The sequence below is a fragment of the Nerophis lumbriciformis genome, linkage group LG05 (genome assembly GCF_033978685.3).
Source record: "Nerophis lumbriciformis linkage group LG05, RoL_Nlum_v2.1, whole genome shotgun sequence".
Taxonomy (NCBI): domain Eukaryota; kingdom Metazoa; phylum Chordata; class Actinopteri; order Syngnathiformes; family Syngnathidae; genus Nerophis; species Nerophis lumbriciformis.
This window is the reverse complement of record NC_084552.2, coordinates 43408162-43426779: the sequence shown is the minus strand read 5'-3', so window position 1 is coordinate 43426779 and position 18618 is coordinate 43408162. Positions and strand designations below refer to the sequence as shown.

The 18618-nt window shown below is 38.7% G+C and overlaps 1 protein-coding gene and 1 long non-coding RNA gene across 8 annotated transcripts in view; both read right to left on the bottom strand.

Moving 5' to 3' along the window:
* Positions 1 to 1821: 1821 nt before the first annotated feature.
* LOC133605637 (uncharacterized) lies at positions 1822 to 6893 on the bottom strand. Its single transcript, XR_009815160.2, has 3 exons — positions 6511 to 6893; positions 3468 to 3688; positions 1822 to 3390 (listed from the first exon to the last, which is right to left on the bottom strand). It is a non-coding gene; the product is annotated as an uncharacterized lncRNA (long non-coding RNA).
* A 1222-nt stretch (positions 6894 to 8115) lies between these two features.
* LOC133605874 (RNA-binding protein with multiple splicing-like) overlaps positions 8116 to 18618 on the bottom strand; it is an 85106-nt gene continuing 74603 nt past the window's right edge. For all 7 annotated transcript variants that reach the window (XM_061959214.1, XM_061959213.1, XM_061959215.1 and 4 more), the window contains 2 exons: positions 14187 to 14304; positions 8116 to 10152 (listed from right to left, as the gene is read on the bottom strand). In XM_061959214.1, the coding sequence (XP_061815198.1) occupies positions 14290 to 14304 (15 nt within the window). In that variant the 3' untranslated portion in view covers positions 8116 to 10152; positions 14187 to 14289. The remainder of the gene's footprint in view (positions 10153 to 14186; positions 14305 to 18618) is intronic.

The following is an 18618-nucleotide window of genomic DNA, read 5'->3' as shown; positions in this document are numbered from 1 at the left end:
CAAAGACATGCACCTGGGGATAGGTTGATTGGCAACACTAAATTGGCCCTAGTGTGTGAATGTGAGTGTGAATGTTGTCTGTCTATCTGTGTTGGCCCTGCGATGAGATGGCGACTTGTCCAGGGTGTACCCCGCCTTCCGCCCGATTGTAGCTGAGATAGGCTCCAGCGCCCCCCGCGACCCCAAAAGGGAATAAGCGGTAGAAAATGGATGGATGGATATATATATATATATGTATACATACGTATATACACAAACACACACACACACTAAGCATCAAGGGTTAGAATTGGGGGTTAAATCACCAAAATGTTTCCCGGGCGCGGCCACCGCTGCTGTTCACTGCTCCCCTCACCTCCCAGAGGGTGATCAAGGGTGATGGGTCAAATGCGGAGAATAATTTCGCCACACCTAGTGTGTGTGTGACAATCATGGGTACTTTAACTTAAACATATATATATATACATACACGTTTATACACACATATATTAAAGTTAAAGTATCAATGATTGTCACACACACACTCGGTGTGGCGAAATTATTCTCCGCATTTGACCCATCACCCTTGATCACCGCCTGGGGGGTGAAGGGAGCAATGAGCAGCAGCAGTGAGCAGCAGCAGTGGCCGCGCCCGGGAATCATTTTTGGTGATTTGGTGATATATATATATATATACATATATATATATATATATATATACACACAGTTATACACACATACACAAAAGTATATACACACATACACATTATATATATACACATATATAGATATATATAGACTTACATATATATACACATTTATACACTTACACATATAAATACACACATACACACATATACAGTATACCGTATTTTCCGCACCATTAGCCGCACCTAAAAACCACAAATTTACTCAAAAGCTGACAGTGCGGCTTTTAACCCGGTGCGCTTTATATATGGATAAATATTAAGATTCATTTTCATAAAGTTTCGATCTCGCAACTTAGGTAAACAGCCGCCATCTTTTTTCCCGGTAGAACAGGAAGCGCTTCTTCTTCTACGCAAGCAACCGCCAAGGTAAGCACCCGCCCCCATAGAACAGGAAGCGCTTCTTCTTCTACTGTAAGCAACCACCCGCCCCCGGAAGAAGAAGAAAAAACGCGCGGATATCACCGTACGTTTCATTTCCTGTTTACATCTGTAAAGACCACAAAATGGCTCCTACTAAGCGACAAGGATCCGGTTCATGAAAAGACGCAATCTCTCCATCCGCACACGGATTACTACCGTATTTCACAGCAACTGATATTCCTGTGAACCGCACTGTGGAACGGGAGCACGTACGGTGAATATTCGCACCACAGGGAATGAGAAGTCATCCTTCACTGTGGTTCTAGCTTGCCATGCTAACTTCCACCCGTGGTGATATTCAAAAGGAAGACCTTGCCAAAAGAGACCTTTCCAGCCGGCGTCATCATAAAAGCTAACTCGAAGGGATGGATGAAGAAAAGATGAGCGAGTGGTTAAGGTAAGTTTAAGTTTACGCGAAGAGGCCGGGTGGCTTTTTTCACGCAGCTCTGTCCATGTTGATATACGTATGTTTGTGATTGCACATTTGCGTACATTTTGGGAGTGAACAGAGTTGTTAGAACGCTGGTTTTTAATATATTATTAAAGTTTGACTGACCTATCTGACTGTTTTTTTTGACATTCCTTTAGCGCAGTTAGATGCGGCTTACAACATGGGGCGGCTTATTGGTGGACAAAGTTTTGAAATATGCCGTTCATTGAAGGCGCGGCTTTTAACCCAGGGCGCCTTATGGTGCGGAAAATACGGTACACTTATATTAAGACCTCTGCTACTCTTTGTGGGTTCGTTGATGACTGTGCAGCCCAATGCGCGATGCACACTGCCTGCCACATACGTGACAACTGTAGACTTGACCCGGTGGGGCAGGTACAGACATGGCCGCCTTTCTCCTCTCTCTTTTCGCCAAATGGTGTTTTCGTCTGGTCTTTTCTGACGCTTCATCTCCTTGACAGCATAGTCCACGCCAGGAGGAGCGGTCCGAAGAGGCAGCTTCCAAAGAAGTGTAGTGCAGTATGTTGCACTTCTTTAGGAAGATCTTGAGCTGGTCTTTCAGCCTCTTCTTCTGGCGCCCAGCAGAGCAGCTGCCCAGGTGGAGAATTTTGCGTGGTAGGCGGTTGGCTGGCATTCTGATGACATGGCCAAGCCATATCACTTGACAAAGCATTATAATGGCCTCTAAGCTCCTGCAGTTGGCTCGCTGAAGTCACCTTCAAGATGCGTTGTAAACACCTTCAATGAAATGTCACCAGCATCTTGAGATGGCGAGCATAGATTGTCCATGTCTCACAGTCATATAGAAGGGTTGTGATGCATATTGCCTCGTAGACTGAGACTTTGGTGTGGAGGTGGAGGTTATTGTTGTTGAAGACTTTTATCGTTATTGTTGTTGACGGAGGATGAGACCTCTTTGACCCGGTGTTGTATGTCCCAGTCAATGCTGCAGTCATCTGAGAGGATACTTCTCAGATATTTGAAGTGTGGAACGGTGGTGAGTGGGGAGCCCCCAATGGTGAGAGTTGGAAGTCTATGTGGGGGTTCTGATGACCACTGGCAGAGGACTTTTGTCTTTAATATGTTTAGACAGTTCCATTCTGTTGTATGCCTTTTCTGCAGCTGTAATGGTGGCCTGCTTGGCTTCTGGTGTTTGTGCCACAAGGACACAGTCATCAGTATACTGGAATTCCAGTATGTGGACAGACTGAAGTTTAGTTTTGGCCTGGAATCTTATGATGTTGAATAGGTTCCCTGAACTCAAAGGGCACCCCACTTTCCTCCTCTATTTCCTTGTGCAGAAGTGTTGTTACACATAGGAGAAATATGTTGAAGAGAACCGGGGCAAGGGTGCAACCTTGTCTCACACCAGTCGCTACTTCAAAGGGAGCAGATTCCAGTCCACCTAGTGTAACCTTGGCCATCATCCCATCATGGAACTGCCGCAGGATGTTCACAAATTTTTTCCTGGTTAATTTTTTACAGTGTTTGCTCATTTTTCTCTGAACTTTTGAGCAAGTGATTGCTGATCTTCCGTCATCTTTGAGGAAACGTGTGGGTCATGACAACAGTAACCAAGAGGACACGGCTTAAAGGGCATAGTTGGAAGCGCCCATTGCCCAGGAGTTCGAATACCGTTTCGCAATACTGTAAAGAGAGGACGTACCTCAGAGCCACCAAGAGACTGGAACATGAAGAGGTTGCCCAACAGCAGACATTCTCAGTGATAGTCACATGTCCTGTGTAAGACCATTTATCTGGTAAGGGTCCTGCAGTCCGACAACTTGGTTCACCTGTATGCCCAGCGCCTGGAACCTCTGGGTGTTGGTACTGCAAACATCACAAATAAACCTTGGAAGTTTGTATTGAGGCACTCTCTCTCTTCAGCCAACCCTGCAAGTACACACCTGTTGTGGATGATTGTGGTCGTGATGAACGACACATCCAGCACAGCTGAGGGTGTCAGTGATGCCAGGTCGGACACGTTTGCTCAGGAGCAGAAGTGGTGTGAAGTCGTTCCTCCAAGCAGCACTGAAGCAGCATGTAAAGTGTGCCGCCTACTGTGCCAGGCGGGATGCCTCGGGACTCAGTCAACAGTACATCAACCAGAAACTGCTGCCAAATGGCGCTGGACCAAGAAAGAAGATCTGTTTGAACAGATCTCGCAATGACTGCAGAGTTGCTAGCAGCTGACCAAGTGTGCAAATGTTACTGCTTTGGTCTGACCTGTGCAGGAACATTCTAGTCTCCTCATCATGGCAGCAAGACACTACGTGACTAGCTAGTATGACGTTTACTTGCAAAGCCAATTTTATATCAGACATCATGATGGTGTCTATGGGCTCTTTTTTAACCCCAACTAGGATTCTGGATTCTAGTTCCACATTTGCATTCTACATAGTCAAAAATACAGATGTTTATTTGTCATTGGGCTTAGAAAGTACAACGGAATTTGTTTATAGTCAAGCCGTCCAAGAAACAGAAATACAATTTGATGGGGGGGACAGGACAGGAGGCTGATGGGTCGCCACATGGGCAGAGCACCTTAATAAATGGGAGAGAGGAAAACAAGAGGGACGGGGGAGAAGAAGAAAAAAACACTCCCAAACTATGCTCCTGCAGTGCGGGACTAGGGGAAAAAAACCTCAGCAAACATAAGCACAAATTATGACATACAAACTGGAGACTTGCAACAGGGGTAGGAGGGTTGTTACGGCACAGGCAATCAACCGCAGCCTCAGCCAAAAACGACATAGCTTCGCGGCTGGGGTGCGGCACTGGGGGCAGGGGGTGAAACGGCGAAGTACTTCTCAATTATTTTCTGTTACGCACCCCCTAGAGAGAAGAAAACATTTATCCTTGTTTAAAATTTTTTTTACCAACTTGAATAATTGGATACTGAAAAATAAAATACAATGAACCTAATAAATAATAATACATTCACACTATTAAGCAACATTAACTATAAAACACTTTAACCTACAAAACAAAAATGAATAAAACAATTTGTGCTGGTTTTGTTTTGTTTTGTAGTGCGCAGCTTTTCAAAGTGGGGTTTGAAGTATGATACCGCATGATACTGATAAAGCATGCTCCCCGGGGGGAATCACACCGCGCCCCTCCAGGAGGAGAGCCCGCCTCACTATTTGAGAAGAACTGGTGTAGTGCCTGCAGATGCGCGTGTGTCCATAAGCCTGAGACATTGCTTTGTCCTGCGTCACAATGTGTGAATTGTGAAATTTTAATGCAAAATGCAATATCTATGTATAGTCTGGGTGTCCAAAATGTTTCCACTGAGGGCCACAGATTGGAAAATCAAACAAAATATTATATATATTTTTTAAACTAATCACACTTTTAAACTGTATTTGATCATGATTAATCACATTACTATTACTTGCTTGCAACATTTAAAGCTACTTTAAAATATATTTTGACACCAATGCAATTGTATAAACAGAATGTCTGACAAAAACTTTTTTTTTATGTTTTACAGACTACATGTAATTTATTTGGTGACAGTTTTATCTCAAGTCCTATCTGGTTTTATTTCAAAAGGAAAATTTGTTAGGGAGCACAACAGTGGAAGTCTCCTTACTCATCTTTGCTTTCATGTATGCATAGGACACACGCCACCTTTCAGGTTCACATGTGTGAACTCGTTCAAATTGACGGCCCTATAGCTAAAAAAAAAAAAATACTATTAAATGTGCCATGAGCGGTTAGAGAAAATTAACCGCGGGCCGCAATAGGTCCACTAACCGCACTTTGGACACCCCTAGTATCGTCAAGGTTGACCGCCATCTTTAATTTCTAAGTGGCTAATGGGTTTTATCAAAAGAGCAATTCCTTTAGAATAATGTGTAACAAGGACGGTGCTAGTTTTCAGAAATAAAGGATTGTTACAGTTAAAGACGTAGTTGCATTGGTATCATTAGATAGTACATAATACATATTTTGTTATATAAATACACACTTAGTGTTTTTTTTCTTAACCATGCTGTTGTGTCAGATCTGCCCACAATAGGGAAGTACTGTAATATGTGTTTTGGGCTCCCTCTTTATTTTTTATGGATATTAAAGCACATTTGGTGTACATCTTTATTTTATAATTATATACAGTGTAGAATCATTTGAAATCATACAAAATATGTTTTTCATTGGCGTAACTGAAACAATTCTACATATATTTTGTTGTTGTGGTCTGGTACACTATTTGTAATAGGTAGCATTGATTACAATATATCATAAAACAATCTTGTTTTTTGGTTTAGTATCATTTTTGAAAATTCCCCAAACATATTCTGACTACAGTATTAGACTCAGATGTATTATTGCCATTCAAACTTTTACATCAGAGGTGTACTGCAGAATTTACCTTGCATTTTCCAAGCCGTAATAAAAGGAAAAAGATAAAAAAACATCGTAAAGAAAGAAAAACAGTTTTAAAATGTCTTTGAAAAGTTATTTAAAAATGCTGGAGACGATATCAATAAGATAACGTAACAGTGAAACAGTTGGGCTAATTGCACCTGTTTTCAAATGCATTTCATCGATATTAAATACCATAAATATGCATAATACAACAAGTGATAAAACAGTACTAAAAACAGTGATAAAAAAAACAAGTGGGGAGAGATCAACTCAGCTCATTGCATGTGTATTGAAATGTATTTCATCGCTATTACATACTATAAGCATAATATAACCAGCAATAAAAACAGTGAAAAATTTAACAGTTGGGCGAGATCAGCTCAGCTTATTGCACACATGCAAGTCCAAAATGTAACAGGTTTTGTGTTTTATATTTGTGGTTTTATAGAGTTCAAACAATAGGGAGAAACATTGCACCATGCAATGACATGATCAAAAAGTGTATACATGAATAATTAGTTCATACAGATTATCTATCCGTCCATCAATTAAGGACGCGAAGGGCAGCAGTCTTACCTTTTCCACAGCGGGGTCCTCCCAGGCCAGGGGTGAGACTTAATTAACCCCTCCATTCCAAGGTCTACCTAAGGGCCTACTTTTGGCTGGGCATGCCTGGACCACCTCACTAGGGAGACGTCCAGGAGGCATCAGGACTGAGAAAGGAGCAGCGGTTCTCGTCTAAGCGTCGCCATGGTGACCAAGCTCCTCACCCAAACACCCTACAACTGACCACCAGTCTTTAGCTTTCTGGAAATGTGGCCCCTAAAACAATTGAGTTGAATATCCCTGCCCTACGATTTAAACTCACTTTGTCCGCTTGTAACCTCAATCTTGCTCTTTAGGTCACTACCCTAATCTCCTGACCAAAAAAGCGAGGGTAGAGAGAGAGAGATTGACGGCTAAATCTAGAGCTTTGCTTTCTGGCTTAGCTCTCTGTCCACCATGATGGTGCAGTACATGCATTAGTGCCAATTGGACTTACTGCAGGAACTGCATACCAGGCTTCTGCTACGGTTGTACAAGGACCGAATGGCCCGTAGTATCAGGCCGCCAATCCTGTACTCTTGGAGATTCCCCACAGGACACCGTCAAATTCCATTTTGGTTGGCAAATTTCAATGAACTAGGGTTGTACGGTATACCGCTATTAGTATAGTACCGCAATACTAAAGAATCATATTCGGTACTATACCGCCTCTGAAAAGTACCTGCCCCCCCGTCGTCGTCACATTGTGTCATTGCTGATTTACGAGCAGACGAGCAAGTTCGGCAGTGCACAATCACGGCGTACTTACAAGCAGACAATGTGTGTAGACAGAAAAGGGAGAATGGACGCATTTTGGCTTAAAAACTAACAATAAAGGTGAAGTTATAACACTGAAACACCCACCGGTAGAGGTGCTTTAAGACATGGCTAGCTAGCTAGCGGCTAAAGCCCAGCCGCAGTCTGCAGTGTTTTAGCTACTTCTAAATCACTAATCCTGGTCTCCATGGCAACAAATAAAGTACGTTTCTTACAAGTATCATCCCTGCAGGACAAGGAATAGCCATTACACACCGCAGCTAACCGGCATCAAAATGTAACCAAACGCCATTGGTGGATCCACACCTGACATCCACTGTAATGATATGTCAGGAGTAGTATCAGTCGATACTACTATGATTACGTCGATATTTTTTGGCATCACAACATCTTCTTTTGTTTTTTAAAAATGTATATTATGTTTATAAACTCAGGAAATATGTCCCTGGACACATGAGGACTTTGAATATGACCAATGTATGATCCTGTATCTACTCGGTATCATCCAAAACTAATGTAAAGTATCCAAACAACGGAAGAATACATTTATTTACATTTTAACAGAAGTGTAGATAGAACATGTTTAAAAGAGAAAGTAAGTATCAATATGAAAAATCCCTCCTTGTTGATAGATTTCACCACCAGGGGTGCAAATGAGACATTCTCTATTAGATGCAATGGTTTTCCGTATTGGGACCATGATTTATGTCCTAACTTGTTCACCGGTCCTCATATGGAAGGCACTTTTCCTTGTTGGTGTCTCAATAAGGGTAGAAATACAAGAACACACACTCACACACAAATGGCAAACACAATAAATCAATGGGGATCTTGTTGATCTTTAATGGCACGACCTCAATAAACACTCATGAAAACATGTTTGTTTTTTTTTGGTTTTGAGAACAAAAACAATTAAATCTCCTTACAGCGCCTAAATAAAACACACGCATACGCACGCGCACACACATGCTGTGAACACGCACAAACAAATACACACATTTTGAATACAGCAAGGAAACGTTGTCATATTTACTTTTTTTTTGCGGTACCATACGGCGGCCAAAACAGGAAGAAAAAAAAAAAGGACCGTTGTATTTCACAGTGAATGATACAGTATTTATATATCATACATACAGTAGTCACAGCTAAAAAAAATGGATATACAATAATATAATACATTGAATAATAATAATATAATGCTTGGCTTCTTTGTGAATGATCTGAGAAACAACACCTATGATAATAACAGGAACACACCCACACTTTATAAATAGAAGTTCAAATAGAGTTGATGCTTCAAAACAAAAAACAAGAATAAATTCTCATAAAAATCAAAGATAATGTGCATAATATTCAAATTCATTACAAACTAGTCTGAAATAGTATTAAGGCCACAGAGAAAAGGGAGAGAATAATGGGAATAAGTCAGAATTTTACAGTACTTAAGTAGTGATATTGTAAAAAAAAAAGAAAAAAAAAGTACACAGTGAAGGCGCGAGAGTAAAATTTATCTTTTATGACTTTCGAAGCAAACTTGAAATAACTGCTAGTCTTTGTGTGGGGGTTTTGCCATTTTATTCATAAAATTACGACTTTTTTAATGTAACAGTATGCCATTTTCTTGCAAAATGTAGTTTTTGTTACACTAAGTTATTGCCAGTTTTTCTCGGAACATTTTAACTCAATTTATGTACCATGACCACTTTTAGCTTGAATTCCATACAGCTTTTTTCCAGTCATTTTAGGACTTTGACTGGATTTGTACTACGTTTTCTAAACATATATACCCTACACATTTAGACTTGTCCCCTATATTTCAATGTTTTTGTTATATTATTGCGACTAGACTCATGATCGAAATTATATACTGTACATTCATTACGACAGTTATTTTGTACCGCTGGAACTTTTCTGCCTATATTGTGAATTTTGTCCTCGTCTTTACAACTTTTGCTCTCAACAAAAACATTCACTTTTTTCTGGAAGCATTTCACCTTTTTTCTCCTAATCAACGTGTTTCGTTCATTTATTGTCGAAACATTTTGACTTTCTTTCTTGCAACGTTGACTTTTTTGTTGCAATCTTTATTCTCGTTACAACTTTAATTTAACAGCAATACAACTTTTTTCCTGGTATTTAACACTCCGGCTTTAACACTCCTTCATAGATATGATTGTACTTGCAGTAACAAGGAACATTGTTTAGTGATCAGAACGCAACATTTTTTAAATTGTTAGTTATTTTTCATCATACGTAAGATTAGTATGTACATTTTGATTGTAAAAAATATTTTGGCTTCCGAGAAAAAGACAAAAGAGTCGGAGAGACAATAACAATCGGGACTTTGAGGGCATCAGAAAGGAAATAGTGGCAAATAAAAAGGCCTTTGGTGTGCTGTTTGCTAATTATAGAGTCTCAAGGGAAGGGAGGGGCTTTGATGTAACTTTGACACAACAAGAGCACACCAAGAGAACTGCTTTGGTATTGCACTCTCACAGAAAGGGAAAAGGAAACATGTTTTAATGTATTTAACAAAACAAACAATGTTGAGCTGTAATAGCACATTTCAGCCCAATGTTTATATTACAAAAATACCTTTGTGGAAAATATCTCCAAATGTACAACGTTGTTGTTTTTGTTTTTTTTGCAAAGTCATGCTTCAACATGTACTAACATGAATAGGTATATAGTAGTAATAGTCTTAATAATAATATCCACTAGAAGGCGCTGTAGCCACACTTCCAATGCATAAACCTTTCACAAAGGGTGGAGTAGTTTGAAAAAAAAAGTTGTTAGGAGGAGGTGGGTTCTTGATGTGTGATGGAGGCGGGGGTCTGCTATGTCCTCAGAGGCTGCCTGCCAGAGACACGAAGAGACAGAGGGGAGGGGGGAGGGGGGTGAGGTTGCTATGGTGACTGAACACTAATGAAAACAGAAAAGAGGGCGCTGGGGGTGTGGAGCTCTACTGGGAGGGCTGACATCAACACCCTCATCCCTCCATCCATCCATTTTCTACCTCTTGTCCCTCTCGGGGTCGCGGGGGGCTGGAGCCTATCTCAACTGCACTCATGCGGAAGGCGGGGTATACCCTGGACAAGTCGCCAGCTCGATACAGGGCCAACACAGATAGACAACATTCACACTCACACACTAGGGCCAATTTAGTGTTGCCAATCAACCCATAAAAGCAGAATACTGTACAGTAGAAGGTTTGTTCACACAGAAATAGCCAGTGTCAAAACATCAGACAAGCTTCAGTGTACAAAAGTATTTTAGAGTTCTTCAGCCATAGAAGTGAAACAAATGGTAGAATGTCAAGTATTAACAAAACACATCAAAACATAGCATTCTTGAACTATTTCCCCCTAATAATATAAATTCCTATTCGTAATAGTACACATTCTTCTACCTTTACAGAAAACTATTCACTCACTTTTGACTTTTTTTCATTCTTACATATTTTTTAAATATTATGTAATAATAAAACCTTATTCACAAACTTAGATTGTTTTTTTATTTCTTACTTTTCCTTGTAACATTACTACAGTAGAATCTCAGCTTACTAACTCATTGGTTCCAAGACTGAGCCCGTGACTTAAAGCACTTGTATCTCAAATCAGCCCCGCACACTGAAATTAATTAAAATCAATATATTCCCTGCTTCAGTGATAAGTAATATGAGAAAATAGCCGTAATGGTACAAGAGTAAGACGTGATATTATGAAAAAAAAAAAAAAGATATTAAAACAAACAAACAGTATTTAGTCATAATTTTAAATTTTATAAGTGATCTAATATATATATATATATATACACATACACATATATATACATATATATATACACACACATATATATATATACATATATATATATACATCTATCTGTATCTATACATATATAAGTTGGTAGAGTGGCCGTGCCAGCAATCGGAGGGTTGCTGGTTACTGGGGTTCAATCCCCACCTTCTACCATCCTAGTCACGTCTGTTGTGTCCTTGGGCAAGACACTTCACCCCTTGCTCCTGATGGGTGCTGGGTAGCGCCTTGCATGGCAGCTCCCGCCATCAGTGTGTGAATGTGTGTGTGAATGAGTGAATGTGGAAATACTGTCAAAGCGCTTTGAGTACCTTGAAGGTAGAAAAGCGCTATACAAGTATAACCCATTTATATATATCTATATATCTATATCTATATCTATAGATATATATAGCTATATATATATATAGATATAGCTATATAGATATAGCTATATATATCTATATATATATATATATATATATAGCTATATATATAGCTATAGCTATATAAATACATGGGTATACATATATATATATATATATATATATATATATATATATATATATATATACATATATAGCTATAGCTATATATATATAGATATAGCTATATATACATATATATAGATATAGCTATATAAATATATATAGATATAGCTATACATACATACATACATATATATATATATATATATATATATATATATATATATATATATATCATGAGAATAAAGTCTTACATCACATTATATTAACTGTTTCCTTGTTTTCTCACAAGTATTTTAACTTAATATCACAACTAAATTTTGATAGAACTACAACTTATTCTCATATTAGTACCATTTGTTACTGGTAATATTACACCCCAACAAGTTTCCAACATAATTGTCTACAACTTCAACCAACCGACCAACCAACAACATACACCGAATGCTAAACGCTTTTTCTCGTCATATCACAGCTTTATTCTCATACCATTATGACTTTTTTTCTTGAAGATTAAAATATCTTTTTTTTTATAATATCCCAATTTCATTCACATAAATACTTATTTCAGCCTTGTGGCACAACAACTGTAATATTACAGCTATTTACTCATTGTATTACTACTCTATTCTCATACCATTATGACTGTTTTCTGGGATAATTGCATCTTGTTTCACTTTAATATTACTTTTTTTTCCACAATAGGACAACTTTTTTTTCTTGAAATATTCCTCAGCCATTAAAATTCAACCTACATTATACATCCTAATGTCACAATAATTACTGGGTTGCATTTGACGTCACGTCTGCTTTGCTTTGTTGCAGTTTAATGCACATGGAGGGCAAAGAAGCTTGAGCCTAGCGATAAATGAAGTGGAAACCAAGTTCGTAAGTGAAGAGTTTGAGCTGAAAATGCCTCTTTGCTGTCCTGTTCCAAGCGTTCAAATGGAGACATAGGAAATAACTTTAATAAGAAGTGGTTTATAAAGAGAACAAAGTTGGGAAAATTACGAAAACGGTGTCAGGGGAAATGGCCCCCAAACATGTCGCTTTCATCTTGTAGCGTACAGTCGGACCATACTCGTGTCTGAAGTGATCACTTCGTAAAAGGTTTGTTTGAACATTGGTTTTGTTTGACAAACTTTCTGTGATGCACTGAGGTTTATTCTTAGTGTTCGAGAGCAAAACTAAGCATAAACTCAGGACAAGAGATCACATTAGTTTATGTTCTTTTAAGTTACGTTATAGTTGCTATGCCAAAATATGACTACCAAGACCTCTGACTGTGGAAATAAGCTAACGTCATGATAAGTCCATCCCTCCATTTCTAAAACTAGATGCATGTCTTTGGAGGTAGGAAGAAGCCCAGTACCCGGAGAGAACCCACACAGTCACGGGGAGAACATGCATACTCCACACCAAAAGACCCCGAACTAGTGATGAAGATTATGATTGTTGGTCCAATCTACCGGTACTGTATTTTTGGTGTCGATTTACATAGCAAAAACTAAAAGCTTAGTTGTTGTGCAGAAAAACAAAGGGCTTTATTCGACGTGGATGACCACGCTATAGCATCTTTGGTGCTTTTCATTAGCTTAAAGAAAATATCCTTGGTAGTATTATTAAACTACATTATTGAATCTCATGCAGGCTAAACAGTATAATGAATCTTGATATCGCTGGAAACCAAACATTGCTGAACAATAGAGGAATTAATATGAACTTTATACCATTAAAACAACTGCAGACATGAATTGTAGATGGCAGCCAAATAGTTGTACCAGGAATTCAACGGCAAGAACTAAACTTTTTTTTTTCTTTCTCATTAGCATCACAAATACAGCAAAACGGCAATCATTCATGTCAATCAAATACATTACTTACGAAGAAGTCCAACATTGCCTTTCCCGGATAAATGCTTAAATGGTGGACCCTTTCAGATGCAAATACATGATGGGCCACCAATCTTTTATACTTTAAATGTTTGTGAGTGTAGAAGGAAGTGAGGCCGAGTAGTAACTTCGGTGATGATGAATTATTTAAATCTTTAGAAAATTATTTTTCATAAGAGTGTATAAATCCACTCTATCACGTTTCAATATTTTTTCATGATAGCTTTTATTTTGGCTATCAACCTTTCAAAATGTCAAAATCTGCATCAATGCATGTGAATAAACAGAAGCTTAATGGGACTCTTGCCCTCAACCTGAAACCCGGAAGTGCCCCTTGGTCACGTGATTGCAACCCAGCAATCCAAGTCGTCAGCCATCTTTGTTTTGTGTACTTACTACTAGAATACACTGTAATCTCAAAGTTTAAAGTTTTATGTTTTAGCACAGTTCTTGTTAAAGTGTGGCCGCATTTTGAACCAGGTGCTTGACTTTAGCAACTTTGCGCAAATGTCAAATTGACAGCTATTGTTTACGGTTGATAACAAAGGACCCGAAAGAAGTAGTCTTGCTGCGTGCTATGTAGTGTTATGCTGCCTACCACAAGCCAAGTGAAAGAAGCCAGAGGGCAGCGGGAAGAGAAGAGGTGAAGGTGTGATGTTTACACCTTTGGTTGCTGTCTGTCACCATCAACGAGCAATAAAGTCGACACTTACCGACGGTTGGCTACTCGCGAACCCCAGCGTCAGTCCTCCTGGCTTCTCAGGGGACCAGAGAGGTCCAGTCGGCAACGCCCGTCACAGCTGGCCAAAGCCACCATCACACATCAGGAACCTAGAAACATTTAATGTTGTAATGTTACGCGGGAAATGACAACATTTATATAGTATACAGTATTGTACAAAAGAAACACTATTTGTTTCACTTTTTTTTGGTAACAAAACTTTTTTCTGAAATAGTAGTAATAGTGTCAGGACTCAGGTGAGTGTTGCTCGCAACGTGACCCCAAGATGCAGAAGACAGCAGGAAAAAGTATATTGAATGACAAAAAGTAGTGCAACATGGAAGTGCACAGGAAGTAGGGTAAATGCTAATCATCCAGTCTTGAAAGCAAACAAAACCTTTACAATGAACCAGCACTGAAAGAGGGAACCAAGTGGAACTAAATACAACTAATTACAGGTGTGCTAGCAGGACAAGGAACAGAAAGTAAAGGTGTTTCAAACACAGAAACCAAACAGGAAATACTGACGAAACAAGTGCACCAGGACAGGAAGTGATTCTAAACCCAGAAAAATAATAAACATAGTCCAAACTGTAATATGGGATCATGACAAATAGTGCAAGAAAGGAGTCTTAACATTGCAAAAAAATAGTTTTTAAAAAGCTGTGATGGTTTCGAGAGTCAAGTCATGAAGTTACGCAAAAAAGTTGTATCGGTGTGTCAAAAAAAAGCAACAATGTCAGACAGATGAAACCGTAAAGGTATGAGAATAAAGTCGTCACATTTCGAGAATAGAGCAGAGGTGTCAGAAGAAGGAAACCGGACTGGTAGTAATACTATAAGGGAAATTCCATGCCGCTGTGAAAATACAGTGGTTATATTATAAAGAAATAAGTAGCAATTTCAAAACAATAACATTTTAAGATTACGAGAATAAAGTTGTAATATAATAGGAAAAACTTTATAACAATACAAAAAAAGCAATTTACAAGAAAATAATCAAATTCTAATATGAGAAAAAAGGTTTATTGGTATATAAATTGAGTCACAATATGACAAATGGTATGAGATATGAGATTACTTTTTCTTATATTATTTTCTACAACTATCATTTTTGTATCATGTTAGTTCAAATCATCCCATCAAATAATGTTAACATCTGCAGTTGATTATTCTGGGAACATCGTCAATGATAGTAGTAGATAACAATATTTCTCCCATGACACTACAACAACAGTACTTAAAATATAAATTTTTTGGGATGAGAAAGATTTCCTTCTGTTGACGCGACACGGCTGGCCAAGCTAATGTCCCGTCGCGCGCTCAATCAAGGATGAGTGAATGAATGTGCCCTCCTTAGCGTAGCACCCTTATTTGTTCTGCCTGAGACGCTACCCGGAGGTTAAAGATCTGGTTGATCATTGAACATGTCGGTGCGCGTTTGCCAACGGTTTAGCGATTCCCTGGTTTAATGTGTCACATTCGAAAACGGGAAGCCAGGCGCATAATGTGAGATAGGTAAACACGTCTTGTTGGGGAATGTGGGAGGCGATTTGTTATCTTGTCAATGAGTAGTAAATTTTTTTTACCCTTGTAAGAATGAAAGTGGCAGTTGTAAGCCAGCATCAATAACTAGATACAAGGTAAAATGATGATCATTCAGTCTCAACTAGGTATAAGCATTAATAATTCTGTTTTTTTGTCTACTTTGGACTCATTGAGGTCAGACATCAAATGTTAAAGAATTTAATGTTGGAGAACATTACAACTTTTTTTAAGATCACAATGTCACAAATGCTTTTTTACACACCGCTCTGACTTTATACAGTGATATTGTGCCTTTTTACTGGAATATTACTACTTCATTCCTCTGACATAAAGTATTATAGTACAGTAATATCACAACTTCATGTGCATAAGATTATCCTTTTTTTAATACCACGGCTTTATTCACATAACATTACAACTTTTTTTTGTAATATCAAGACGGAAATACGTGCAGTTATAAAATTAACAAGTCAAAATGATCTACCTCCTATACATGAGAGTTTTGTGTTGTCAATCACACATTTTGTTTTAAAGGGGAACTGCACTTTTTGGGGGGAATTTTGCCTATTCACAATACTAAGTTTTTTTTTTTTTAGCTTTCTAAAAAAAAATGACTCGTTCCAGGTGGCTAGCAATGCAGCTAATGGAAGCAATTATTTGTACTTCTAAATCCCTTTAAAAATGCATTCAATAACCGCCAACAATACTTAATTTATGGTCCATACCCTGTATAATAACCAAGCTGTAGCAACAGTGTTATTGTAAGAGTGAACACGGAGGAACTATTATTCTGGTGTAGTCACACATCGGCATGCTATGGTATAAGCCGTAGAAGCTAACTACGGCAAGAGATAAGCTAGATTCTACGCCAACACGGAATGCGTTTGAATTTGTAATGCACAGCAAAATGTGGTCGGACACTAATCTCATATTGACTAAAATACATGAACAATCATGTTACAGTATCTGTAAAGTATTAGCCCACATTTCATGTTTTGTTTGTACACAGCTAGTCAGACAGCGTATGTACTGTAGTTGTACGGTGATGTGCTGCATGTATAAAGAACGTTAGATCGTGACTTACTCGATGGACAGTCGTGCGTTTGGTCAAGCTGGCCGGGGACGTTTCCAGTTGATTTGGGCATTCCAATAATTCGGCACAGTTTGGCTCAAAAGTTCCAGATTTTCAGCGTGACCAAATCGCACTGACCTCACTCTTTACGCTTCTGTTTGCTCCAACATTTCACCCTCTTCTTTATGCCCGCTTATATAAGCAGCAGTTCATCCTTGGTTCGTATATTCAGCTTCAAAAAGATAAGATTGTGAATCCTCATATGTGCAAAAATAGTCATCTTCGTTGTCTGTTACCAAGTCTGCCATGATTAGAACACACTCGCGTGTTTGTTTCCGAAAGTAGGAACACACATTTATTGCCGGACGTCAAATGTGCACTGCTATGGTAACGGAAATAAATGCACCAGAGTAGGAAGTGCCGCTACTGATTAAAATTACCAAAATCCGGTAAATATTGTACATACTACATATTATTATGAACGTGTCTGTAACTACATTATATACAGACTTGCAGCGTGTATTTAAAACATTGATGCAAGGTTTTAAAATTGTTTTAGAGGGCTTTGAAGGCTACAACAGTGGCTCCCATTAGCTGCATCCAACAAAACAAAGATGTGTGTTCTTGTCCCTCATAATGACTGAAAACGATAGGCAAAATTCCAAAAAAAGTGCAGTTCCCCTTCAAGTCAATTGTAAAACAATATAGAGCGGAAGCATAACATCTCGCCACAAACGTTACTGTAACTTTCTCAGTACTGAAGTTAGGTAAGTGAATTTAGTATGAAATTAAAGTGTTTTTGATACTTTATCTGATCAAATAAATACCACAATAGAAAAACGTGCATAGAATGTTTATAAATGATTATTATTATTTATCTAAACTCAATGACAACACTTGTAGATTTCAGCATATGGAAAATATTTTAACTACCGTATTTTTGCGGATTATAAATCGCTCCGGAGTATAAATCGTACCGGCTGAAAATGCATAATAAAGAAGGAAAAAAACATATACAGGTAAAATAAATTAGAATATTTTGAAAAACTTGATTTATTTCAGTAATTGCATTCAAAAGGTGTAACTTGTACATTATATTTATTCATTGCACACAGACTGATGCATTCAAATGTTTATTTCATTTAATTTTGATGATTTGAAGTGGCAACAAATGAAAATCCAAAATTCCGTGTGTCACAAAATTAGAATATTACTTAAGGCTAATACAAAAAAGGGATTTTTAGAAATGTTGGCCAACTGAAAAGTATGAAAATGAAAAATATGAGCATGTACAATACTCAATACTTGGTTGGAGCTCCTTTTGCCTCAATTACTGTGTTAATGCGGCGTGGCATGGAGTCGATGATTTTCTGGCACTGCTCAGGTGTTATGAGAGCCCAGGTTGCTCTGATAGTGGCCTTCAACTCTTCTGCGTTTTTGGGTCTGGCATTCTGCATCTTCCTTTTCACAATACCCCACAGATTTTCTATGGGGCTAAGGTCAGGGGAGTTGGCGGGCCAATTTAGAACAGAAATACCATGGTCCGTAAACCAGGCACGGGTAGATTTTGCGCTGTGTGCAGGCGCCAAGTCCTGTTGGAACTTGAAATCTCCATCTCCATAGAGCAGGTCAGCAGCAGGAAGCATGAAGTGCTCTAAAACTTGCTGGTAGACGGCTGCGTTGACCCTGGATCTCAGGAAACAGAGTGGACCGACACCAGCAGATGACATGGCACCCCAAACCATCACTGATGGTGGAAACTTTACACTAGACTTCAGGCAACGTGGATCCTGTGCCTCTCCTG